Source organism: Alternaria metachromatica (assembly GCF_023757995.1).
Source record: "Alternaria metachromatica strain BMP 0045 chromosome Unknown scaffold_3, whole genome shotgun sequence".
In the NCBI taxonomy this organism is placed as follows: Eukaryota; Fungi; Ascomycota; class Dothideomycetes; order Pleosporales; family Pleosporaceae; genus Alternaria; species Alternaria metachromatica.
In genome coordinates this window covers 80,920-105,157 of record NW_026055494.1, presented here as the reverse complement: position 1 = coordinate 105,157, position 24,238 = coordinate 80,920, and the positions used below count along the sequence as shown (strand labels likewise).

The 24,238-nt window shown below is 52.7% G+C and overlaps 10 protein-coding genes across 10 annotated transcripts; 6 read left to right on the top strand and 4 right to left on the bottom strand.

The window, feature by feature from the left end:
- Positions 1–1,403: 1,403 nt before the first annotated feature.
- On the top strand, positions 1,404–2,324 carry J4E83_001677 (uncharacterized protein; the record flags this gene model as incomplete). The annotated part of the gene is made up of 3 exons (XM_049328631.1): positions 1,404–1,691; positions 1,745–1,944; positions 2,009–2,324. 3 exons carry the CDS (start codon positions 1,404–1,406, stop codon positions 2,322–2,324), a joined length of 804 nt encoding a protein of 267 aa, XP_049191603.1.
- Positions 2,325–5,255: 2,931 nt separating this feature from the next.
- On the top strand, positions 5,256–6,544 carry J4E83_001676 (uncharacterized protein; the record flags this gene model as incomplete). Its single annotated transcript, XM_049328630.1, has 3 exons — positions 5,256–5,621; positions 5,785–6,090; positions 6,140–6,544. The coding sequence occupies 3 exons, from the start codon at positions 5,256–5,258 to the stop codon at positions 6,542–6,544; spliced, it is 1,077 nt and encodes a 358-aa protein (XP_049191602.1).
- A 1,528-nt stretch (positions 6,545–8,072) lies between these two features.
- Positions 8,073–8,858, top strand: J4E83_001675 (uncharacterized protein; the record flags this gene model as incomplete). Its single annotated transcript, XM_049328629.1, has 1 exon — positions 8,073–8,858. One exon carries the CDS (start codon positions 8,073–8,075, stop codon positions 8,856–8,858), a length of 786 nt encoding a protein of 261 aa, XP_049191601.1.
- A 630-nt stretch (positions 8,859–9,488) lies between these two features.
- Positions 9,489–10,157, top strand: J4E83_001674 (uncharacterized protein; the record flags this gene model as incomplete). Its single annotated transcript, XM_049328628.1, has 2 exons — positions 9,489–10,009; positions 10,064–10,157. The coding sequence occupies 2 exons, from the start codon at positions 9,489–9,491 to the stop codon at positions 10,155–10,157; spliced, it is 615 nt and encodes a 204-aa protein (XP_049191600.1).
- Positions 10,158–10,208: 51 nt separating this feature from the next.
- Positions 10,209–12,134, bottom strand: J4E83_001673 (uncharacterized protein; the record flags this gene model as incomplete). The annotated part of the gene is made up of 1 exon (XM_049328627.1): positions 10,209–12,134. One exon carries the CDS (start codon positions 12,132–12,134, stop codon positions 10,209–10,211), a length of 1,926 nt encoding a protein of 641 aa, XP_049191599.1.
- A 443-nt stretch (positions 12,135–12,577) lies between these two features.
- Positions 12,578–16,023, top strand: J4E83_001672 (uncharacterized protein; the record flags this gene model as incomplete). The annotated part of the gene is made up of 3 exons (XM_049328626.1): positions 12,578–13,075; positions 13,134–15,691; positions 15,750–16,023. The coding sequence occupies 3 exons, from the start codon at positions 12,578–12,580 to the stop codon at positions 16,021–16,023; spliced, it is 3,330 nt and encodes a 1,109-aa protein (XP_049191598.1).
- Positions 16,024–16,303: 280 nt separating this feature from the next.
- J4E83_001671 (uncharacterized protein) lies at positions 16,304–17,915 on the bottom strand (the record flags this gene model as incomplete). The annotated part of the gene is made up of 2 exons (XM_049328625.1): positions 16,304–17,723; positions 17,908–17,915. The coding sequence occupies 2 exons, from the start codon at positions 17,913–17,915 to the stop codon at positions 16,304–16,306; spliced, it is 1,428 nt and encodes a 475-aa protein (XP_049191597.1).
- A 60-nt stretch (positions 17,916–17,975) lies between these two features.
- On the bottom strand, positions 17,976–19,641 carry J4E83_001670 (uncharacterized protein; the record flags this gene model as incomplete). Its single annotated transcript, XM_049328624.1, has 4 exons — positions 17,976–18,574; positions 18,659–19,022; positions 19,076–19,530; positions 19,584–19,641. The coding sequence occupies 4 exons, from the start codon at positions 19,639–19,641 to the stop codon at positions 17,976–17,978; spliced, it is 1,476 nt and encodes a 491-aa protein (XP_049191596.1).
- A 1,181-nt stretch (positions 19,642–20,822) lies between these two features.
- On the top strand, positions 20,823–22,429 carry J4E83_001669 (uncharacterized protein; the record flags this gene model as incomplete). The annotated part of the gene is made up of 2 exons (XM_049328623.1): positions 20,823–22,326; positions 22,389–22,429. The coding sequence occupies 2 exons, from the start codon at positions 20,823–20,825 to the stop codon at positions 22,427–22,429; spliced, it is 1,545 nt and encodes a 514-aa protein (XP_049191595.1).
- A 494-nt stretch (positions 22,430–22,923) lies between these two features.
- J4E83_001668 (uncharacterized protein) lies at positions 22,924–24,212 on the bottom strand (the record flags this gene model as incomplete). Its single annotated transcript, XM_049328622.1, has 3 exons — positions 22,924–23,319; positions 23,377–24,020; positions 24,071–24,212. 3 exons carry the CDS (start codon positions 24,210–24,212, stop codon positions 22,924–22,926), a joined length of 1,182 nt encoding a protein of 393 aa, XP_049191594.1.
- Between the last annotated feature and the right edge of the window lie 26 nt (positions 24,213–24,238).

The following is a 24,238-nucleotide window of genomic DNA, read 5'->3' as shown; positions in this document are numbered from 1 at the left end:
ATGCATGTGCCTGAATTAATTCGTGGCAATTCCACCTATCGCGCGGCGAAGCACTACCCAGGTACCTTGCAGCACGCAGAACATCATCCGTTTATCACCTAGGCAGACATCACTGTACGTATATACGGTATTGAAGGAAGTATAGGCTTTGTGAGTTTGCAAGGTATCGTTTCAAGAGGGCGCGAGAGGTGCGGTGCTTGCTCCAGATTTCACCAACCTGTACTTCTCGCAGACCGTGGCGGACACACCTCGCTCATACCTGTCCATGATAAATGACGCAGTGGGGGCAAAGTTCTTGCCACCTACTGTTAACAGGTCTCTTCCGTCTGATTAGGTCGCGAAGTCCGCGTCCATACGAGATGATTCAGGTGTTGTGGCGATCGCAGCAGGTAGGGCGGAGTGTTTCGGAGGGAATGAGCAGGGGCCGGGCCGCATGCCAAGCCCCACCCTCACCAGTAACTGCCTCTTCGAGACAAACCTCACAGGGAGACGATGCTCCCACACCAACCATTTGCTATCTCGCATATCGCGCCCACGACTGCAATATAAACGGAAGCTTGGTAAGGCTTGGCAGCGAGTCCATGGGGGAGACCGCCGGACGCTGCAGGCCACTCGTCATTTGTGGTCGCAAATGCTCATCAGCTAGATCTTATCGCAATCATCGATCTCCCACCTAATGAGCCAATTATAGTTGCTATGTAGCTCTTCACCTAGGATCTTCATCCATGTAACGCCATCAGGAAGATCACCCGGCACCGGCACCGGCGTAGTCTCAGCCTAGAGGCTGGAGATTTGTACTGCCACAGCAGCAGCTGACTGGCCTTCCGCCTATGTTTCCCAGATTTCTTTTCCCTCTATCTCGATGGCACATGGCGTTCACCGACGTTGGCACGTGAAACCAGCCACTACCGGCCGAACTCACCACAATATCCCCTAGGGCCGGAGACACTACTATGCATAACCAGTTGTACGATAGTGTGCCAAAACAGCTTCCCGTTTGGCGACGAGCACGGGATCTCCGGGGTATCGATAGTCATGCAGTAGATAAGCACCACATCGACGGATGGCTGCATGAAGGATGCTAGGCTGTAGAAGGAACTTATAACTGCAACAGTACCAATCACCGCTGTACACTGCTTTTCTCCTTCTACATGCAGAAGGAGCATCGAATATCCCCTGTTCTAGCGGTCTTGGGACCAGTAGCATACCTGGACCACACGACAACAATGTGGCAAGGTTGGTGTATACCACCACATCGAAGTCGCAAGACTAGAGAGTGACCAGTCGAGTACAAATAGGAGGCTGTCTTCCTCTCATTCTCAGGCCAGTCCTCATCAGAGAACCAGCAGTCTTTCGCTTCCAGCTTCAGTCCCACTCCAGCTTTCCGGCCAACCTCCTTCAAGATGCAGATCAAAGATCTCCTCACCGTCCTCGCTATCCCAGCGGTGGTGCTCTCCGCAGCCATCCCTCAGGATCCCACTGAGATCCCCGACTGGGACAACGGCAGCCAGGAGGACATTGTCGGTGGAACAACCGCTAGCGCGGGTGAATTCCCCTTCATCGTCTCCCTCCAGCGCTCCGGCTCCCACTTCTGCGGTGGCACCCTTCTGAACGCCAACACCATCCTCACAGCTGCTCACTGTGCTGTTGGCCAGACTGCCTCCAGCCTCACAGTTCGCGCTGGTTCCAACGTAAGTTTCCACCTTGGCCATGAGATTTGTTTAGGCTAACAAGTTGAATCCAGAGCCGTACCTCCGGCGGTGTTGTTGCCCGTGTTTCCTCCATCAAGGTCAACCCTGGCTACGTAGCGAGCACCTACAACGGTGATGTCGCCATCATGAAGCTGGCCACCTCCATCCCTACCAGCTCCACCGTCTCGTACGCTACGCTCCCCGCGTCCGGATCCGACCCTGCTGCTGGAACTACCCTCACCGTTGCTGGCTGGTAAGTTTTATCATTCTTAGCTGTGCAAGATCTGTCCGAAACACATAGCTAACTTTCAAATTAGGGGTACTACCTCTTCCGGCGGCCAGTCGCTCCCCGTCAACCTCCTCAAGGTTGATGTTCCTGTCGTCTCTCGCAGCTCCTGCCAGTCTTCTTACGGCACCTCGGCTGTTACCGCCCAGATGTTCTGCGCCGGTCTCTCCCAGGGTGGAAAGGACTCTTGCCAGGGTGACTCTGGCGGTCCTATCGTCAACAAGTCCACCAAGGTCCTCCTCGGTGCCGTTTCTTGGGGTGATGGCTGCGCTGCCCCCAACGCCCCTGGTGTGTACGCCAACATTGGCCAGGCTACTCTCCGTAGCTTCATTGCTGCCAACTTGTAAAGTGTTTAACACTTGGTGGAGACCAGGAAGCAAACGAGTATCGCAAGGCTGGGAATGGTGGTGACAGAGTGGAGGGAAAACTGAAGTGACGATCGATAAGATTCTTGTATATACAGCTTATAGCCAATTTGACTGTCACATCCTTAGCTATGTCTTCACTCCTTGACCTTTCCTTCTGTGAACATGAACCCAGTCTATACTCGTCATCTGGTATTTATGAAGGGCACTAGAGCTGACAGAGAATGAGCTTCGTGCAAAGGAAGATTTCAACACGCATCCCTCTGAAGTCTACACTGCCTTCAGGTCTTGTTTACTTCAGCTATTACCTTACTATAGACGCCAGTGCACCTGTTCAGTTTCTTTCTTGTGTAAGGTGGTCGTATGGCGCGAGAGGAGAGGAGCGGGGGATAGTCCGACCTCGGCCCCTGTCCAGGTGCGCGGTCAATTGGCCTAGCCGTTCTCGGAACGAACGGCGTCATCACATCTCCCCTAATCGACTTGACATGCCTTTATCCTCAACGGCTGCGCAGTGAACCCCTGATCTGTGCCACCATGTCTTCGCGTCTTCTTAAACTTCCGCGGGAGCTTCGAGATCTTATTTATGGCTACGTTCTCGTATGCGATGTGATTCCCGTTCAAAGCGCAGCCGTCCTATTGGAAGCCCCGGCTTGCCGCAGTACCCGTGGTCTCGAGAAGGCTTACCCGTTGAGACGTCTACGCGCCCACCGACGGATCTGGCTGACACCTCGCTTCGACATTGGTCTGACCTCCGCGGAGTACGACTCAAGGGATGGGCCTACGAACATCCGAATGACATATCAACTTGCAATTCCATCAGACACGTCGTCCAACCACATCGAGATTCGGTTGTTGCAAACATGCCGGCAGATCTATCACGAAGCTAGAAAGGTCTTTTATGGACAGAATATCTTCAGCTTTACGGAAAGCCTCAGCATACCGACCGCTTTCGCGTTCTTGTGCGACAGGCCTGCCGAATCCCTCAAGCTTATTTCATCCATGGAGCTTGCGTTAGTGGAAGCGAGCAATATGAGAGGCACCATTGGAGCTCATTATCCCGTTCTCCGCAGGTCAACGGACTCGCTTGTGCTGCAATTCGCTTACAACCACTTTACGGACCTCTGTACTCTCTTGTCCACCACGCGCATGGGGTTACGGAGGCTTCATCTAATGATCAGCAGTTCCCATCAGCGCTATGACACTGCGCCTTCTTCAGCAGAAGAGTGTTTGTTGTGGGAAGCACAGATGACCGTTGGGCCAAGACCATGGGTTGCTTCCTGGATCGAACCGTTGTTGAAAGTCGAAACGCTCGAACACCTCAACGTACAGTGGAACTTTGATCGTCCGCGGCTGCGAAGAGTGGCAGATACAATATCTCACATGCGGTGCCACATGCTTGCACAACCACGAAGCAAGCTAGCGGATGGATCAGGCTCATGCATCGATTCCAGGCTTGACTTCCAGGTGCATTACCGAGTCGCCGTGCAGAATGGCATCTCCATCAGCCGTGAATTCTCCAGGAAAGAGATGTTCAACAGCGATTGCGAGTCAGAAGATGACAGGGTTCGATCGAGCGAGGAAGACTTAACGACTGCTTGGCAACGACAGGTCCGAGAGACGTTCAGGGCCTCGGGATGTCTTTAGCCTAGGGCTTATCAGCAAGGTTCTGTTAGGAGAATAGATCCACGTTGTGGTGGCTTTATAAGCGCGTCGTGACACCATTCGATGTACCTAGGGGCTGAGACCTCGGCATGTAACTGGAGATTGGTAGAGTTCCGAAAAGAAAGATCGTGCAGCGACGCGATTGTCAAGCAAGGAGCTCTTGCCAAGTAGCCTCCATCAGGTTAGTGCCCCGCTTTGGTAGCACGTAATCCCTGCAAGCTAACGGTCCGCAGGCGCATTCCAAAATATCCACCTCAGACCTGGGCATAGGAGGCACAGCATGACAGAGGCAATGTTTGCTGCATCGACTACGCCGCAGCACAATGGCGATTGTTAAAATCCTGTGCTCCCTCAGCTCTGGTCAAAATCTACCTGCAGCTCTCAGCCGCGCGTGCTAACACGAAATTCCAAGATCGTGCGTTTCACTCGTACGGTCCGTCCAAATGTTCGGCTTTTCAGGGTCCAACCTTCTATTCAGCTCCTCATGGTCTCAGCAACCCCTTCATCATTCCAACATCTCTCGAGATTTTTTATCTACTTCTCCATCAGCTATCATGCCGTACGGAATTATGGAGCTTGCGCACAGCAAAACATTGATTGCGTCACTAGCATTGGCAACTCACTATGCTCTTCACCGAAGCGACTGGGATAACACCTTCCACACAGTCATTGGAGTCTGGACTGTCGCCTTTGGAGGCATTGCGACTCTCGAATATGTTGCTGATACGTCCACTAAATCTCTTGGTGTCGCAATCCAGCTTGCGGCAAGGACGGCAACATTCTATTTCGCCATCTTGATTGCCAGCATATTACTGCATAGGGGATTCTTCCATCGCTTGCGGAAGGCAAGCGCTTCGTTGACGTTGATCAAGTAGGATTTGCTGACATTGCAAAGTTCCCTGGCCCCATCCTCGCCCGATTCTCAAAGTCATACGGCATCTCGGTCGGGGTACTTTCGACCAACTTCCAGTATTTCTCATGGCTCGACTCTTTACCCCAGCAGTACGGAGAAGACGTCATTCGTACTGGTCCTAGAGGTAAGCCCAAGACAATGAAGGTGTGTGTGACACAGACACTGACTTTGCCTGTCCAAATGTAGAAGTTACGGTCTACTGCGCTGACGCCGTTCCTCTGATCCATGGAGCGACTTCGAAGTGCAAGAAGAACACTATATACGACAGTATTTCCGAAGTGGCAGGGCGTTCACTTCATTTCACAACTAACAAAGATGAACATCGACAAAGGCGCAAGATGTGGGATCGTGCATTCAACGCAAATGCTCTCCGCGAATATGAGCCTCGCTTGAACCGCCATGCTCTTACTCTCATGTCCAAGCTCAAAGAGCGAGCTACACGATCTTCAGTTCGAATTACAGACTGGGTCAACTTCTACAGCTTTGATGTTATGGGAGATGTCGGCTTCAACCGCAGCTTTGACATGATGAAGAAGGGTAAAGAAGATCCTGTCATCAAGCTATTGCATGAGAGCCACGCACCCATAAGTGTTTTTGCGCACATCTCTTGGGCGATGCGGCTTATCGCATTAACACCTGTCGGTTCTGGACCCCTCTTTGAGCACATAGCCTGGAGTGCAAAGGTTCTCGAAGAGCGGAAAAAGGTACGCATGCCATGGCGATCACCTCCATCTCAACGAAGCTTTCTCACGAATGCCAGGATACACCCAAAGAGAAGGACGTTTTCTCTTCTCTGCTGGACCCAAATGACGACCGGATAACGCCCGAGATGAATTCTGATTCGCGGCTTCTGATCATAGCTGGCAGGTAAGCAACCCCATGAAGTACTTGGTGCCAGGCGTTACGAGGTTTTGCCTAGTTACGGCATTGCACTTGATCCTGTTGCAACCTCCAGCTAAAGTCCCGAATACTGACATGATCATCAGCGATACCGTGGCTGCAACGTTATCATTTCTTTTGTACGAATTGTGCAAGAATCTGGAGATCCAAGCCAAGCTGCGCACCGCAATTAATGAAATCGAAACGAAGAAAGCGCATCTTAATGTTGAAGACGTCACCGAGTGTGCTTATCTGGACGGGGTAATCAACGAGACTTTGCGCCTCCATCCTGCTGTAAGTTTTCACCCAAGGAGGCCGTCATTGACATCATTAACACATTCAGACACCCTCTGGAGCGCAGCGCGAGACACCACCTGAAGGAATAACTCTACCCAACGGCACATATATACCCGGAAGAATTAATGTATGGATGCCGTTCTACAGCCTGCAACGCGACCCACGATACTTTGAAGAGCCGCTGGCTTTCATGCCAGAGCGATGGACCGGCGAACGACCTGGTGCTATCATCGACAAGCGTGCCTATCTGCCTTTCTCCATCGGACCATACAACTGTATTGGACAGAAGCTAGCCATGATGGAGCTGCGCAGTGTCACTGCCAATCTTGTTAGATCATTCGAGATCTCTTTTGCTGAGGGCGAGGATGGCAGTACAATCGAGAACAAGACCCGAGACTGCTTTACCATCATAGTGGGGAAGCTAGATGTCAAACTCACGCCACGGTACTAAGCTTGCGCGAAAAAAGGGCGACGTGCAATTGGTTCAACTTCGTCTATGCTGCTATTGCCTTTTCGTTGTTCCAGGTAAAGTAGGCTCTCTTAATGCAACGGCTATGTATTTTCTCAATGAAGCTCCAAAACACGAGTCCGAAATGTCCGCTTTTGTCTTATCTCAATGTCCTTCACACATGCTTCCTGTACACGTTCACTCCCTGACAGAGGAGGCATACTTTCACATGCTCCACGACGTCATCCACACTATCGCATTTCCCACACTTCCCCTCCACGTGCGACCGCTGCCTTGCCTTTGCGAGTTTCCTGAGAAAGTCCTCTCGACACCGAAAACACTGCCAGTCTTGATCGCATGCACAACCTCGGTGTCCCTCTCCCAGATCCAGGACCGACCTCCTCGCGCAGAACCCGCACACTGGCACGCGCGCTCTTTCCGTCATCAGGAGATTCCGCTCGAAGTCTCGCTCTACCTGCGCATGATGCGCGACACGACAGCCGTTACAGACCAGGAAGGCACCCCGCTCGCGAGCGTGTGTTGCGCAGGGTCGCAACTCACCGAAATGACGCTTCATCCCCGGGAGCAACTTTTGATCGCATGCTACTCCCGCATCGCGTCTTGCCAATACGCCAGCGCGCTGCCTACCCCGGAAAAAGACCGCGTAGTCGGTAATCCTCTGCTTCATGTGTAGCGCTTCTTCCCAGTCATCTTTTTTCTTCCTGTCCCAAGCTTGGACGAGGTCTGGATAGTTTGCGGCGACGAAGTCTTTCCTTACAGAGAGCGGCGGGGTCGTGATGATACCGGCGTTGTCGGACTCGAAGCAGAGCATGTCTAGATGTTGGGGTGTGACGTCAGTCTGTGTCTAATATGTAGTTCGTGCGGATTACATTACAGTAGGCGCCTTGATCGGCGACAATCGCAGTAGGTATGGGCAGCGGGGCGGAGGAGGGCGTGATCAGTCCGACGCTTCTGTGAACCGCCTCGATGTCTGGCGGAGAATTTGGGTTGGACATTATAGTCGAGGTGGAGACAATTGGGTGGATACGCTGGGCGTCAGGACCGACAGTAACAGTGAGGTGGATGTCTAGCGAAGTCCCCGAATTCTCGGAGGTCACGCACGCTATATCCGTAAGACTTTTACCCGCTTACTCACCTGGACTTACATCGGTCTAGTTTTCACTTTGCGAGCGACCCCCAGTGCGACGTTTCTGTTCCATGGTTGGACGCTCGTAGTGCGTGGAGCCATACATGGGCGGGCATCTACTTCCCATGGAACAGCGCTAAAGTATTTCCGACGAGCCTGCAACGATTACTGTGACGCGAAGAAAAGACGAAAAGACGTTGAACAGCCGAACTGAAGTTGCGAGATGCTCTGCGAACTCTACGTCACCTAACGTTGTTCGTTCCCTCCATTGCAAGGGTGGGTCTATTGCCGTCACAAACGCGACTTCAACCTTTGCGATTCTGCCTTCCGTTACAAGTTCTTTTACCTTTTACCACCTCTGGCGGAAATCATATTACTCACAAAATGGCGGAACGCGAATACGGCGCTTCGCCAACTACAGTAACGGAAGCCTCCAACACTATCTCGGTATTCAAGATCAACGTCGCTGCATATCCATACAGTATCATCAAATGTCTTCCTCGTCACAACGCATCTGACGCGGTCAAATCTCCTCCAGACACTTCCAAACTCAAAGCACGAGCAGACAGCCTGGTAACCGGCACTGAAGCGCGCCAGACTGCGGAAAAGGTCAGCGATTCTGCCGCCCCTCTACCGGCGTCCGGTAGTGACCAGCCCGCTTCCAACTATGGCCCTTCTTGCTACTTCCGAGACAGCTTCTTTACCTTCAACCCCAACACCGTAGACTTGAACAGAATCGGCATTGCGTACGAGTACGGCGACTACTACTTCATCTGTCTCGAACTACCACATCCCTCCTCCGGCGTATTTATGGAACAAAGCGGCTTCGTTCTACGCAGCGTTGTTGGGCCTTACCTCGCGCTCGAGTGGGCATCGATGACGAAGGAGCATATTGGAGAATATGGGATCGCTGTCTGCGGTGACGACAGAAGGTGGAAGGTTCACGGTCAAGTCCTGCGGGCTGTGCAAAATAGCTGCCGCAAGACGGCAACAGCCCTGTACCACACGCCTGGATGGCTCAGTCAATGTCATGAAGAGGAAGTGAGGTATAACCTTGGTCGGTGGTTCAAGCAGGCAGTCCACTCGGTCTATCATCATGAGAAGGAGAGGACGAATCCAAATGACGAGGAGGCAGACAAGTTCATGGAGGAGTTTATGGTGTTTGATTAGCGAGCATGGGCAGTACATGAACAGGGTGGCTACAACCAAGATCTTTGGATTGTATAGGGAGATGCGAATGACGTTTGGAGGATACGGAGCCAGTGGTATTGGCATTGGACTTTTCACAGGTCATATGAGCATCCAGTACTTCTGGCGGGTGGGCGCACCATTCTTCCTGGGTCTTCTTAGATTCCATGGTCAACAGTTCGATAGGCCCAATTCAACTCATCTATTTCCGAACTCATTAGGACCTTTTGGCTTTGCGTTCATCGTGAAAAAGCCAATCGCACTACTAGAAGGAGCTATTTCGTATCGGGAATATTCGCATTCACTCGGTGTCATGACTTTGATCGCTACCTAGCAGGGGTCTACGCTAGACTGGGACTGCCTCTCCGAGCTACACAATACTTGCCCGTGTACTCTTGCCAGGGCACGAGATCGCATTCGATACAAAGTGAATTCATGTTCAAGCTGTGATCACTTTCTGGTGCCTAACACATGTCACAGCTGACGTTTCCCGCCACTCTCCTCTCTAGATATATACTCGGCTGCTATGCCCACATAATGTTACTAACACTCACAAAACCGGCTTACTCAACTCGTTAACACTCAAAGGACGACCTTCAATTTTGTTTCAATATGGACGCCCTATACCCCAGCGAATCCTGTCCCCGGAAAGCCCCGGCCGAGAAGCGTCGATGGAACTACGATGAGGAAAGCCAACTCATCCGTCTCATTGAGATAGAGACAATGACTTATGAACAAGCAGCGCAGGTTCTCAATCGTACCGCACATGCTACTCAGCATCGTTACGCCATCATCCGACAAAGAGACGTGAGCGCCACCATAAACTGGACTCCCGAGCTCGATGCCGCTGTGATCAACGGACACCGCCGCATGCAGAAGCCCAAAGCCATCTCTCGCGAGATGAACGTCCCGGTTGAAGCGATCCAATCTCGATGGCAAGCCCTCAAGGTTATGAAAAAAGTACCGCAGGATGTCATCGATCTACAGCGGCGCAAAAAGCTTTGTGATTTCACTCCGGAAGATGATGAAGCGATTCTGCGTTTGTATGTAGAGGGTAAAGAGGACAAAGAGCTTGCGCAGATGTTGAAGATACAAGGGAAAAGTCAGACGGAAGTAATAAACAGAAGAAGGAAGTTAGTCGCGGAGAGTTCGCCGATATATAGGCGGCTAGTAAGTATGCGCAACAGTACGTTGAAGGAAAATGGGGTCAAAGTGGAGACGGAGGCACTGGAAGTGGCAGTGGGCAGAGATAAGTACGAATGGATGGAGGAGGGGACATAGGGCAGGTAGTACAGGTGTTGTTAGACTAGATAGCTCGACGTGCTAAACATCTCACACCCCTTTACCTTTACTGCTACTCCCTTTGATCTCGTCATCGGCGTCCTGTGGAAACTGTACGCCCATCGCCCTCATCATGTTGCCTGCAGGACCCGCCATGCCAGCCTGTCCCTTGAACGCCTTCAGCATGTTATCAGCGAGGTTGTAGTCTTCGTCCAGAAGGTCATCGTCATCATCATCCTCGTCTTCTTCAGCGACCTCTTGAAGCTTCCCCTTGCCCTTTCCTTTGCTGTCGGACAGGAGACCTGTTCCGGGCTTGTGTTCCGATTTGGGGTTGACGTTTAGCGCGCCATGGCTGAAGAGTTCAGCTTCCATCATCTCAGAGAGCTTCTGGATCTCTTCGTCTTCTTCCTTCTCAGCGTCTTGCTCGAGCGCTAGTGCGCGAGCTTCCTCTGTGAGAATGGCTTTCTCCGCCGCGGGTAGCATCATGTACTTTTCGAAGGCTTGTTCGTATTCGGCATACTCCGCGTCGGCTTCTGCGTCGTCGTCTTCATCCGTGTCATCCTCATCTTCGCTATTCCTGGCCTTCGCCTTGCTCTTGCCCCTGCTCTTGGTTTCGTTCTCGGCTGGCGAATCACTATCTTCTGGGTCTTCCCATCCTCTGCCGCCAGCGTCAGAGTCATTGTCAACATCCATGGGGTCCAGAACCCCATCAGCACCCTCAGCGCCTGCTTCGTTGTCGGCCAGGAAGTCGTTGAAGCGTGCAACCATCTTCTTTAAATTCTCCTCCGCATTCTTGTCACCAAACGCGTCTTTCGCGCCGCTTCCTTTGCCTTCGAGCTCCTTCTCAAACTCGGAGAAGTCAATGTTGAGCCACCCTTCATCGTCTTCACGCTTGGGCCAACTGGCGATTTCGGCGTCGGTAGGAAGTGAGTCGTCACCACTTTCCAAGTCTTCTAGTAGAAGTGCGATCTCACGCGTAGGTTTGCGGGATGCGTATAAAGAGTGCGACAGAAGCATCTGCATGCCTGCTGTAATCTTGATTCCGATCTCTGCCTTCTCGGTTGGTCTACCAGACTTGACGAGCTGCTCCAGTGCTGCGTCCCATGGCGCGGGCGGTTCCCAATGCTGACCGAGAAGCTGAGCGTACAGAACTTTAGTGAAACGAACGCTAACGTCTACAAAGTCTTCCGGAGGGAACGTGAGCGGGGTTTTGGACTTTTCAGGTTGAATGAGCCGGATGGAGATGGGGTCTCGAAGATAGAAGGCTTCGACTACTGGTGCAATATAGGACGGGTTGCTATGCAGGATGTGTGCAACCTTTCTTGGCAGAGGAAGAGTCGCATGATGTTGATTCTCCGAGATGGCAGCCGGATAACCAGCCAGGCGATGAAAAGCCTCCTTTTCAACCTTGATGTACTGCTGTGGTCGTGCTGGTGTAGCGTCGATGATCTCAATAGCTTGTGATTGAGTCAAAGGGCCGGGCTCCTCTTCGTTTCCAAGTGGTATGATTAGTAGGCGATGGCTGTTGATCCAGACTCTGTTCTCGGCAACCTCAGGGTTCAGCCATTTCGGTAGCGCATTGGCAGCTTCAATCAGGAGAAATTCTCCATCGCTGTCATATATGCGTATCCATGCGTCCTTGAACTCCTTGCTTAGTTCGCGTAGAAAGTAGACAATGAGCCATTCGTCTGCCACACTATCGCCGTAGTTAGAGCGTCCTTTGAGTAGCCACCGGTGTTCTTCGCGAACTAGATCGAGCTTGAGAGAGTCACGCTGCCATATGTACTCTTTGAGAAACTTCTTCTCTAATGCGTTCAGAGCGCGTTGGAAAGCCTGCAACCGTTCCCTTGTCTGAATGTCTGAGAGCCTGGAATCGATGATAAAGACCATGTATTCCACGACATCGTCGGGCAGCTTTTTGGGAAAGCCATCGAAACCTTCGCCAAACCACTTGAGATCATCTTGGGGCCCGTCCATGATTCAGGATTTGTATGCTAGGCGGTTGTCCCTCGGAGCCAGTCAATATCAGATGAGTGCTGGCTTCGCTGTGATTCGTCCGACACTGAGCCCAACGCTCGTATGAATATTGCCGATCCGGTAGTCCTAGGACGTGTTTTTGTATCTCCACTGCTCTCGAGAGGCGGATATAGGTGTACTTAGTAGCAAGGGAACATTCAATCCTGGAATGAAGTTTCTGGTGTAGGCGGCAAAGAGGTAACGTGACTCTAGGACGCGCTTTTCGGTTCCTTGCCCGCATGGGCTAGCGGCGGGCAGTATCCCTGTCGTGGTCCAAGCGTCCCCAAACAAACAACATCTGGAGTATGATGAAGTGGAACAAGAAGCATCCGCACTATTGAGGTGCGCCCCAAAGGACCTTTCTATTTCTCTCACTCATGCGCTGCTAGAGTACATTCTATACCATGGCGCACCTACCGGACACGCCTCGCACCGAGGTTGGCGATATGACGCGCTTTACAGTCAACGAGCCCTCATTCAGCATGGAGGAGACATTCCATGCGCCGACAGACCGCGACAGCCTCTTCAAACAAATGGGCGGCGCCCGAACCCCCCGACAGCCGCTTGCATCCCGACGCCAGCAAACCGCGAAGAACGAATTCACGCCCATGCTGAAGAGCGCAACCGCGAATCGCACGCGCCAGGTCAACGGACTGCTCGACGGCAAGATCACGACACCCGCCGCGATGAAGCCAGGCTTCCAAGTGAGCAACACGCCGCTGCCCGAGGCGAGCATGTACGACATACAATCCAGTTCCTTCGCCGATTCGGTCGATGGCCGGACACAGCTGCCAGACCCCAGCTCGAGTGCTATGAGCACGCCTACCGCGCTACCGAGAAGGGCAGAAGGCGAAATGGACAACGGAAACGGCAATGTGCTCACGCTGAGAGAGCAGGAAGCGGTATGTATATCCGGGCTCACCCGGCCACGACTACTCACAGGTTCTAACACAACTGCAGCGTCTGGAGCAGATCGACAAGGAAAACTTCGGACTAAAGCTCAAGATCCATTTCCTTGAAGAGAACCTGAAGAAGATGGGCCCCGAATTCAACCGACAAGCCATGGAGGAGAACATCAACCTTAAGTCGGAGAAGGTCACGATGGCGCGCGATATCAAGAACTACTCGAAAGACCTCAAAGCGGCCGAGAGGGAACTAGACACATACAAGCAGCAGCTACGGGAATACGCCGAGAAGGTCAAGCGACGGCACGTCGACGAAGGCATGCGGGAAGAGATGGACGAGCTCCGACGGCTAGCCGACGAACGCGCGGCCGAGGTGGAGCGTCTCGAACGGAAGCTGGAAGAAGAGAGTGGCGACAGCGAGGAGCTGGACAAGGTCAGAGCAGAGTTGGACGAGGCACAAGCAGAGCTCAACAGACGAGACGAGATGCTAGACGACCAGGACGAACAGATCAAGGACTTGGAGGAGAAGCTGAAGAATGCGCAAAGTTCACAGTCTGCCGGTGACGAGGAGAAGGACCGCCAACTTAAGGACCAAGCCGAACGCATCGCCGAGTTGGAAGAACAGCTGCAATCGGCCAAGCAGTCGCAAGAAGAAGACGCCGCAGATAAAGAGCGGCAGGTGGCCGAACAGAGCGAAAAGATCGAGGACCTCCAGGAACAACTTCGTGCTGTCGAGCGCGAGAAGGACGCTGAAATCAATGCCTTGAAGTCCAAACTCGATAGCGCTGACGACGGCAAGGATCAGGAAATTCGGGAGTTGAACGAGAGCCTGGATGAAGCGGAACATGATCTCGAGGTCGCAGAGGAGCAAAAACGCCAGGAACTCTCTGTTCTCGAAGAACGCCTACGTTCACTGGAGCGCGAAAAGGATGCTGAACTCCGAGAGCTGCAGCGGCGCCTCCAAACCATTCAAAACGAGAAGGATGCCGAGATGGATGCACTGCGCGAACGTTTGGAGCTTGCGGAGTCTCAGGGAGACAACCAGGTTCAATTGGCGCAGCAATCCGCCAACGATGCCAGACAGAAGGTGGTCGAGATTACTCGTGAAAAGGGCGTTGAAATTGAACTCCTCCAATCGAGGGTCGACGCTGCTGAATCCAGAGCCGATGAGCTGGACGACTTCCGGAAGCAGCACCAAGACGCTATGCAGCAGATTTCACGCCTACAACGGGAAGCATCCGCATACGAACAGCAGTTGCAACAGCTTCGACGCGAATTGAATCAGAAAGACCGCGATCTGGATGGGTTGGAAAGAGTACGACGTGAGCGCGATGATGCGACGCAGGAGCTTACCGGCCTTCGCTCAAACCTCAACAGCAAAGATGCTCAGGTGCAGTCGCTCAACAACGCCATACGAGAACGTGACAACCTTCGCCGTGAGCGCGACAACTTGGTTTCCAAGATGTCAAGCAAAGATGAGCAAGTGGAGGTTTTGCGCAGAGGCAACAACGACCGCGACACGCTGGTAGCTACTCTGCGGCAGGAGCGTAAAGACATGGAGAGCGAACTGCGCAACTTACGGTCTGCTGTATCTGGCAAGGACACCCAGATCGAGGCGCTCCAGAAGATCACGCGCGAACGGGATACAGTATCTCGAGATCTTTCGAACTCGCAATCAACGTTGCAAGCTCGTGAGCGCGATATCGCCGGCCTGCAGAGGAAGATTGAAGCACAAGAGACAACACTGAAGGAGCTCAAACAACTCAGGAATGACCTCAGTGACAGGACCCGGGAGCTGGATACGGCGCGACGAACGATAACCGAGCGCGAGGCCGAGCTTGACGCGTTACGGAGCCATGCCGACGAGCCTGATACCCAAATCGATGTTATGCAGGACCTAGTACGCAAACGCGACGACGAGCTAGAGAATTTGCGCGACGAGCTGAACGAGCAGAGGAGCCAAGTTGATGCCCTACAACGACTTGCAGAGGAGCGCTTGGAAGCACTTGAGGAGCTCAAGGAGAACGCTCGCCGGGAGAAGGACGACTTCGAAGCTGAAATAGAAGTTCTGCAAGAGGATGCCGACGAAGTCGCCGAGGAGAAGGCCTCGCTTGAAGAGAAGATCACCGTTCTGGAATCTATGATACGCGAAAAGGAGAACGAAAACGGGGCCCTGCAATCTCAGACCCGTGCGGCACAGCGCGAACAAGAGGCCGCTCTTAAGAACCAGATTCGCGATCTTGAAGGACGGATCCGCGACAAGGATGCTCAACACCGCAAATCTCTATCTGAAGCCAAGTCGACAGCACGGGAACAGCAATCCGCCCTTGAGCGTCAACTACGAGACCTACAGTCTCATCTCCGTGAGAAGGAATCGCAGCTTCGTCTCATCCAAGCTTCCTCGAAGTCCATCCAACAAAAGGCCAACCAGGATGCGATTGATCTGGACGAACAGGCGGAAGCCCTTACTAAGCGCCATATCAAAGAGATCAACGGTCTCGCCAAGCAGATCCAGTTCCTCCGCGCACGATGCTCGCGAGCAGAGGCGTTCCGGGAAGCCCTTGGGTACCAAAAGAAGTTCTTCTTGATGCAGATTCAGACTTACAATGAATGGTATGTCTCCACCCCTGGACCAGAAACTCTACGCAGTACAGCCACTAACACCTCCCAGTAATCAAGAAGACCTCAATCTCATCTCTCAGATGGGCATCACCCCCGACATCACCGTCCACGACCGCCGACCCAAGCTCAAATCTGCAGCTCTCGCTGTCATCGCCGCTATTCGGATGCAAAAGCTGGCCGATGGCTGGGCACAGAACAGGAAGATACATGAACAGCTCAAAGCGAAGTTGGAGGGTATGAGGCGGAATAGTGGAAGGGGCGCGGGCATGCCCACCAGCGCGAGGAAAAACTTGGGAGCTTCACATCTGAGGATTGCGCGGTAGGACTTGCAATACCCGTGAATGATGTGAGGCGGAAGGCGTTCTTTGGTCATTACTATGCATGGCTTGGTGTTGATCATCATGGGATGGGTGTTGTGGTTTGCCACTGTCGACTTTAGCGTAGCGTTATTGCATGGAATGAAGTCATGACATCTGGATTTGATCTGCTCGGAATGCAGTGCATTATAGTGGTGTTGTTATTTCTCGAGAAAATTGGGTATCATAATCGTTCCATCGCCATCGCCGCGACAAGCTCTTCCTCATACAGCTACGCTTGATCATCTCATCTCTTCCTAGTCATCCCACAGACGCCACATGCACCTGCGTCCCCGGCGTTGATGTACTGGCTTCCCTCGCAAGCAGCGCTCTTGCATCGCCAATGGTCGGGCACAAAGTCCCTCTTTAATACGTTTGCGCAAGCGACGCAGGTCAATGCCCCGGCCTCGTTCTCAAGAGAGCAAATGGGGCAGGCAGAGCTCTGCGGTGGTTGGGGGGCAGAAGTGTCTGGTTTCGGACGGGGTTTGAAGATCTCGGGGAGGGAGTTGCCAGGCCCTGATGATGCTTTCGCGTTGGCAGACGATCGCGAGGCGGTCTTTGGTGCAGACTGCGTCTTCGTTGGCTTTGGTGCTGTTGGCTTGTTCGAGGCTTTAGACGAGGTTGTCTTCTTCCTTGCTTTAGGCTGCGGCGCAAAACCTTGTATCTCGTCCATCTCCCTCCTTGCATCGCCATCTTTGTCGTCTTCGTCCTCGCATATCTTGACCAGGGCGCGGCCTTTGTCGTCGAACATACTTTTGCCATCTACGTCTACCGCTGCGCCGTCTTGATCGCCTTCGACAAACTCGTCTTCTGTTTCGCTGTCCGATAACGGTTCCTCTTTCTTTATCACGACCTCTTCCTCCTTCTTGACCGGCTCGAAACGCGCCAGTGCCGCCGCAGCTCGGAGATCCCGTCCTCGTGCACTGCCAGCGACCCTAGGCTTGCCTTTCTTTGGAACACCCTTCTCCAGCTTGACTTTTGTGTCGTCGTCGGCGCCCAATGCCTGGCCTCCAGCTCCGAACTTCTTCATTATCCTTCGTTGCTTCCTCTCCGCATAGCTCAGCATAGGCTTCTCCTTTCCACCCCTCTTCCTCTTGTTTCCCTTCCGTCCATATGTGCCACCACATAGATGCTCCGGTACATCCACAGCCTCACCATCGCTCGCTTGTAGGGCTCCTGTATCCAGATCCCTACCCCTACCCCACAGTCCTTCACCAGTATATCCTTTTGCCCAGAGCGCCCTCAACTCCACCGCGTAGCCATCTCGAACCTTCCAGAAAGCCTTTGAATGATTCATCTGTTTGCAGTGCGCAAGCTCATGAACCATGACCATCTCCACCATCCTCTGGGGCAGCCATCTTCCATTTCGGTCCCTGAGCACCAGTTGTATGACTTCGCCGGCATTGAAATTGCGACCGACAAACTCGGTGTTGTAGGGAAATTCTTCAAGCGCCTGGACGAGGATCATGTGCGACTTCATGAAGGGGTAGCATATCGCTGCGACGCGGTTCAATATGTGTTCCGCTGTTGACGATGTCGGGCCGGGCAGTGTGCGTATGAAGTTTATGTGCGCGTTCGGGCGTTGGGTGCGCTCGTTGATGCGCTCGAAGCCGAGGACCATTGTAGGGTTTTGCGCATGCGATGACCAGCTTTCGAACGGAGAGGGGCTGAGGGACGGGTGTTAAGTCTATGATTACAGTAGTAGTCGTGGAAGGTGCTGCTGGGTGGCGGTTGCTGAGACGGAGATAAGCGTGGAGCGGTGTTAATCCGACGCGACGCGACTATGACACGCTGCGTCATTACCCATCGCCCAAGATCTCATCTGGGTAGGAGCATCATCGTCCTTCAAACAACCACATTGCGCGGATAGCGATACATCGGAATGGTACAAATCCAATCATCATCCATTAAGAGTATGTCTACAAGAACGTGCCCAAGTTGACATGGACAGCTTTCACCTGCGTGTACGCAGACAGCGCATACGCGCCCAGCTCCCTCCCAATACCGCTCTGCTTGTAGCCACCGAACGGGATCCCGAAATGCGAGTCCTGACTGCTGTTGATCCAAACCATACCTGCCTCGATCGCACCTGCCACACGGTGGCCCCTCATAATGTCCCGCGTGAACACAGCCGCTCCCAACCCGAACTCTGTATCGTTCGCCTTCTCGACCGCTTCGTCTTCCGTTTTGAAGCTCTGGATAACAACAAAAGGACCGAAAATCTCTTCGCGCACAATCCTCATATCATTGCTGCAGTTGGCAAACACAGTCGGCTCGACGAAGTATCCCTTCTCTGGTATGCCGCTCTGCTGGCCGCCGAAGACGAGCTCGGCTCCGTCTGACTTCGCTGTGTCGAGGTATGCGAGGATCTTCTCTTGGGCAGCTTTGCTGACTTGAGGTCCATGGTTGGTGTCGGCATCGAACTGCGAACCAATCCTGGTACTTTCTTTGGTCTGCTTCTTGAACGCTTCGAGGAACTTATCGTAGATGGTGTCTTGGACATAAAGACGCGAGGTCGCTGTACAGACTTGTCCCATATTCCCTTGACGACTCGTTAGCCACGATTACTGGAAGTGGATACTGCAAAGAGGAGGGAGCTTACCCATGATACCCATGTGCGACCACTTCACAGCCTGTTCGAGATCGCAGTCATCGAAGACGAGGAGTGGGCTCTTGCCGCCAGTCTCTAATGTGATGTTCTTCAGGTTCGTTGCTGCAGCCTTCATGATGGCCCGGCCGGTAATGGTGCTTCCTGTGAAAGCAATCTTGTCGACATTTGGATGTTCAGAAAGCCGCGAGCCCGCGCTCTTTCCGTAGCCGTTGACGATGTTGACCACACCTGGAGGGAAACCAGCCTCCTTGATCAAGGTGGCCAGGAATAGTGCCCCTAGTGGTGTCTGCTCTGCTGGCTTGAGCACAACGGTGTTTCCGCAAGCTAATGCTGGACCGAGTTTCCAAGCAGCCATCTATGAAGCTTGTTAGCTTTAAATTACACCAGCCAGAGTCGATGGATACATACCATGACAGGGAAGTTCCAAGGAATTATCTGTCCACAGACACCAAGGGGTTCGTGTTTGGTATATGCCAGCTTCGCATTGCTCGTCTCAATCGTCTGCCCATACACCTTGTCCGCCCATCCTGCGTAGTATCTAAAGACCGAGATAGTCTCAGCGACATCTTCATCCATGGCTTGCTGGTAAGGCTTGCCGTTGTCCCACGCATCGACGGTAGCAAGGACATGGCTGTTCTTTTCGCAAAGGTCACCGAGCTTCCACAGCAGTTGGCCTCGCTCGGCGGCAGAAATGTCGCGCCATGCTGATGACTTGAAGGCAGCTCGTGCTGAGGCGACTGCAGCATCTACATCATCCTCGTTACCGGCGGAGACCTTTGCGATGACGGACTCGTCGTAAGGATTTATCGACTCTAGTGTTGAGCCGGATTTGGAGGGGACAAATTCGTTGTTGATGAAGAGACCTAACCAATGTTAGTTGTTCACGCCTACAATATTGGAAGTTGTTGGTGCTTACCAGTGGGCTGTGTCCACTTCGCGCCATTAGGTGCTGTAAGGTCGATCGACTGGGCCATTGTGGAAAATCTGGATGCGACAAAAGAAGGTTCAATATGCAGGAATTGTTACACAAAGAGGATAGAAAGATGTACCTCGTGGGCAGAGTTAGACATTTGGTCTTTTCATATCCTGCGCCCTCGATCAACGCGTCTCCATCACACCCACTCCGCACCGAGGTTACAAAGACGTTTGTCCCACATTATCATAATCAGACTCGCGATGACTATCATCCTACTCCAAGAAGCTATGCCCATTAAATTTCCTAAAACAGAAAAGAACTTGACCAAGACGCGCTGCCGAAGGCATGTGGTGGTTTCCTGAATGTGGGTCCATCAACAAGGCGTCCACATGGCAGACTCGGAACTCCAAAGGAACATTTTGGCGTCGACTTGATCAAGATGTCCACATTTTGCGCTGGCCAGTGACTTCCTCAAGTGATAAGGTAGCCTGCGTTTCTCAAGGCCATCTTTGCCCGTCAACTTGCCATCTTCGGCTTAGTACCACACTAATGCAGAGGCTCCACTGTCAGGGCCCAAATGTCCGATCGGCATCTCGAGCACGCAAGCACACGCTTTGACATTGCCCTCCAAACTGCTCTCCCGGGCATAGTCGTTATCCAGACCTTCGAGACGTTTCTGGTATGTTTCCAGCGGCACGGATCTGACGGCGCATCGAAGGCTTGAGCGAAAGATAAGCTTTCCCTTCACCAAAGTCATGTGCGAGCGCTCTACACGCGAAATCTGGGGCCCCGGAAACGACTACCAGAGGCCTATCATCCTTCCAAAACAGGGCATCGCTGCACCATGCACAAGGGAAACCGGAACACTCTGGAGCCTACATTGACGCTATAACTTCCGGTTTGGTTGTTTTATCATATTGAAGTCCGCAGAACTATCCAAGCCATCGCTTATCTTGAAGCGATGTTCTGACGAGTCAGTAGCGATGTAGTCAATACAGGCTTGACCTCGAATCAAGACACTTCAGTCCGGGGTAGAGAGCCAGTATGGACGGTGCTCGCTATCTGTGGACAATGAACTATCGTCATATCTTATCATGTTGGACGCCACATTGTCGAGCGTAGCGCATGTACGGCATGAGATGGAACTGCCTGTAACAGCTATATTCATTCACCTCGTGCAGGCACTCGACGCCGCATCATTCCTACCCTCCTGATTTCGAGAATCGTCCTTTTCCCACTATGTCGGCGACCAACAGCGAGAAGAAGCTCGGCAATCCAATGGGTCCGGTGGCTACCCGCGAGGAGGGTGTCGTTGAGCACGTCCACTTGGGATACGACACGCAGCTCACGAAGAACCGGTCACTCATTAGCGTTCTTGGTATGTGTCTTGCCATCGTGGCAGTACCCTACGGTATTGGCGGTCCCTTGATGAGCGCCATCTATGGTGGTGGCCAACTGTCGATATTCCTTGGCGTACTGGTTGTCCTCTTCTTCAATGGCTGCGTCGCAATTTCGCTTGCAGAGCTAGCATCACGGTATCCGACATCTTCTGGTGTGTACTACTGGTCGTACCGGCTGTGTGGTGAGCGCAAGAGGACACGCAAGATCGTCTCATTCCTGACCGGCTCGTTCTGGCTCATCGGAAACTGGACCATTGCACTTTCCGTCAACTTCGGTTTCGCTTCCCTCATCGCGGCTACGGTATCGATCTACAACCCAGAGTGGGTAGCATCGGACTGGGAGCTGCTTCTCATCTTCTACGCGCTGTGTGTGCTGGTCTTCGTTGTTTGCTCACTCGGAGACAAGCTGCTACCGTATGTGGACTCCGTGGCCGCGGTATGGAACTTCGTCACCATCATCGCACTTCTTGTCGCCCTCTCGATTCGCGCTCAGCAAGGTCGACATTCAGCCTCCTACGCGCTCGGCAACTACGACAGCAGCTTCTCAGGCTGGGGTACGGGCTTTACGTTCTTCATCGGTCTCCTCCCACCAGCATACGCCTTCTCTGCCATTGGTATGGTGACATCGATGACGGAGGAGTGCGCCCAGCCCGAGATTGAAGTCTCTCGCGCTATCGCCCTCTGCATACCCTTCGGTGGTCTCGCATCGCTCCTGTTCGTCCTACCGCTATGCTTTACGCTACCGCCGCTCGAAGACATCCTCGACGCACCCTACGGTCAAGCGCTTCCATACGTCATATACTCTATCATGGGCTCGAAGACCGGAGCGCTGATATTGATGATCATGATCCTATTTGTCACTCTCTTCTGCGCCATTGCTATCACGACTGCTGCTTCACACTGCACATGGGCGTTCAGCCGCGACAACGCGCTCCCCCTCGCTGGCCTCTGGACGCGCACTATCGCCGACCGGCCCATCTACTCGCTCACACTTGTCACAGTCATTGAGATGCTACTCGGTCTCATCAATCTCGGCTCCAGCAGTGCGTTTACTGCTTTTGCGTCAGTCGGCGTCATTGCACTCGCCATCGGGTACCTCGTTCCTATCGCTATCTCTCTCTTCACCGGTAGGAGAGAAGTCGCACATGCGAAATGGAATGTCGGTGGCCTGGTGGGCACCGCAGCAAACATCGGTGCTGTGGCATGGATTCTCTTTGAACTAGTGCTATTCAGCATGCCGACTGCGCTTCCTGTTACTGAGGCTTCGATGAACTACGCTAGCGTTGTGTTGGTTGGCTTCGCGTGTTTGAGCGGGCTGTGGTATGCGCTCTCTGGCAGAAACAGTAAGTTACAATGTTTATCTGCATGGTCATGCACGGCTGGAGTCTCTACTGACATTGCCCAGAGTTCAAGGGTCCGCCTGACGAGGTGGATAACGTTTACTAAGGTGTAGCATTTCTTTGCCGTGGTTGTCGGATGATCACGCTTTCTTGTGGCCCTCGTACTTCTTGTACCATGGCCTCCTCCGATGCAGGATGTTGCACATTTATCTAGATTGCAGCCTTTTGTGGAAGAATTCCACCAGGTTGCATCCTATTCTATCTGGTGGCGTTCTTACCCAAGAGTATACATTGTCTTTAAAACTACCCATCCATCAACAATTAAGTGTATGTATGCAGCGAACTCAATGCAGCTCCCACGGTGTTGCGAACAGCGTGTTACGCAAAAGGTGCAGCGTGGCATTGAGGCACTTTCGCTCTAGTTCAGGTATGAGATATATGGGTTACTTGGCCCCATGTCACATGCTTGAAGCTTAAGCCTCATCAGCTGAGTAGCAGGCATAGAAGCACTTTTTCATGTTGTGGACCACCTTAGTGAAATGAGGCGTATGTGTATGCAACAAAGCAAATCTTTATTGGGTCTGACAGGGACGCCTACACTCAAAACGGAAATTCACCCTCCGGCTTCTCCAACACACCACTATCAACTTGCTTCCTATGTTCCTCATCCAGATACGGAAGCAACAAACCCTCCCAATGTTCCCGTCCCTTGTAGTAACTAACTGTCTCATCCCAGCTCCTGATCGCCTCGGCCAGTCTTCCTGGTACATGCGGCTCCTTCGCAATAGTCGTCACCGGCTCGAAGTACGTCCTGATGGTGAAGAGTAGAGCTTTGGACTTTGGTAGACGTCGCAGAGATTGCCGTTCGGAGCGGAAGTGGATGTCTTCGACACAGAGACCTTTGGAGTTGGCAGTGGCCCATGAGGCGACCGTGTTGGAGTTTTGGTCGCCCATGCGGTGTGACCACGCAAGACCATCGTCCAATTGAATGAAGAACTACGAATTGATTAACACTGGCAACTCGATAGTTGAAGTGAATAGCTCGCTACTTACGTTGTTCCGAATGACAGGTTTTTCACACGTCATATTTGCAAAGAAACGATTCATCGCCTTTTGCAGCTTCTCCTGGTAGTGCGGTACACCGGCTTCGATATGGAGTTCATCGAGCGACATGCGGTATTTCTCAGTCAAGCGCCAGAACCCGGGTAGGCAGACCGCGCCCGCATCGATGTGGTATTGGCCATCGTCATTCAATACCATGACAACCAGATCGTCCTGGACAAGCTTTGCTGCGGTAACCATAGCTTCCGTCGGGTTCGGTGCTGGGTATTGAAATTCTTCATCAGTTACTGTGTTATGGAGGATGTTGCCGTGCAATTGGAAGACTTCCGGATAGCGATGCGTGAGATATTGGGTCAACTCTTCCAGGACCTCAAAGCATGCGAGGCGCGTGACTTCGTTGTCGACATATTGTACCCTCGATTTGACGTCCTTCTCGAGCTCCCGAACCTTGGCATCGTGGTAAGGGATAAAATTCGAGTCCATTTCAATCCATTGGTTCCAATCCATCTTCCGGATCCCCATTGTTACAAAGTTCGGGCCATGGCGGAAGGGTCGATAGAGCTTGGGATCTGTAAGCTCAAGTTTGTAGTCCTCCGCCGGCTGCGGTAACGGTGTCTTGAATGGTATAGATGGGACTTGGAGAGATCAGTACTGTTCACGTTGAGGATATCTTGATCAACTGCACCTTTTTGCTTCACGTCGTAAGATGGAGAGAGTTTTTTGCTCGAAGTCTTCTGCGTCCGCCATACCAGGCTAACCGCAAGTACAAACAAGAACGCCGCAAAGCCCAGAGGCGTCAAGACTGGGTTGATCGATGTCATGTACATTAGGTAGTAGTATTTTCCCACGCGCT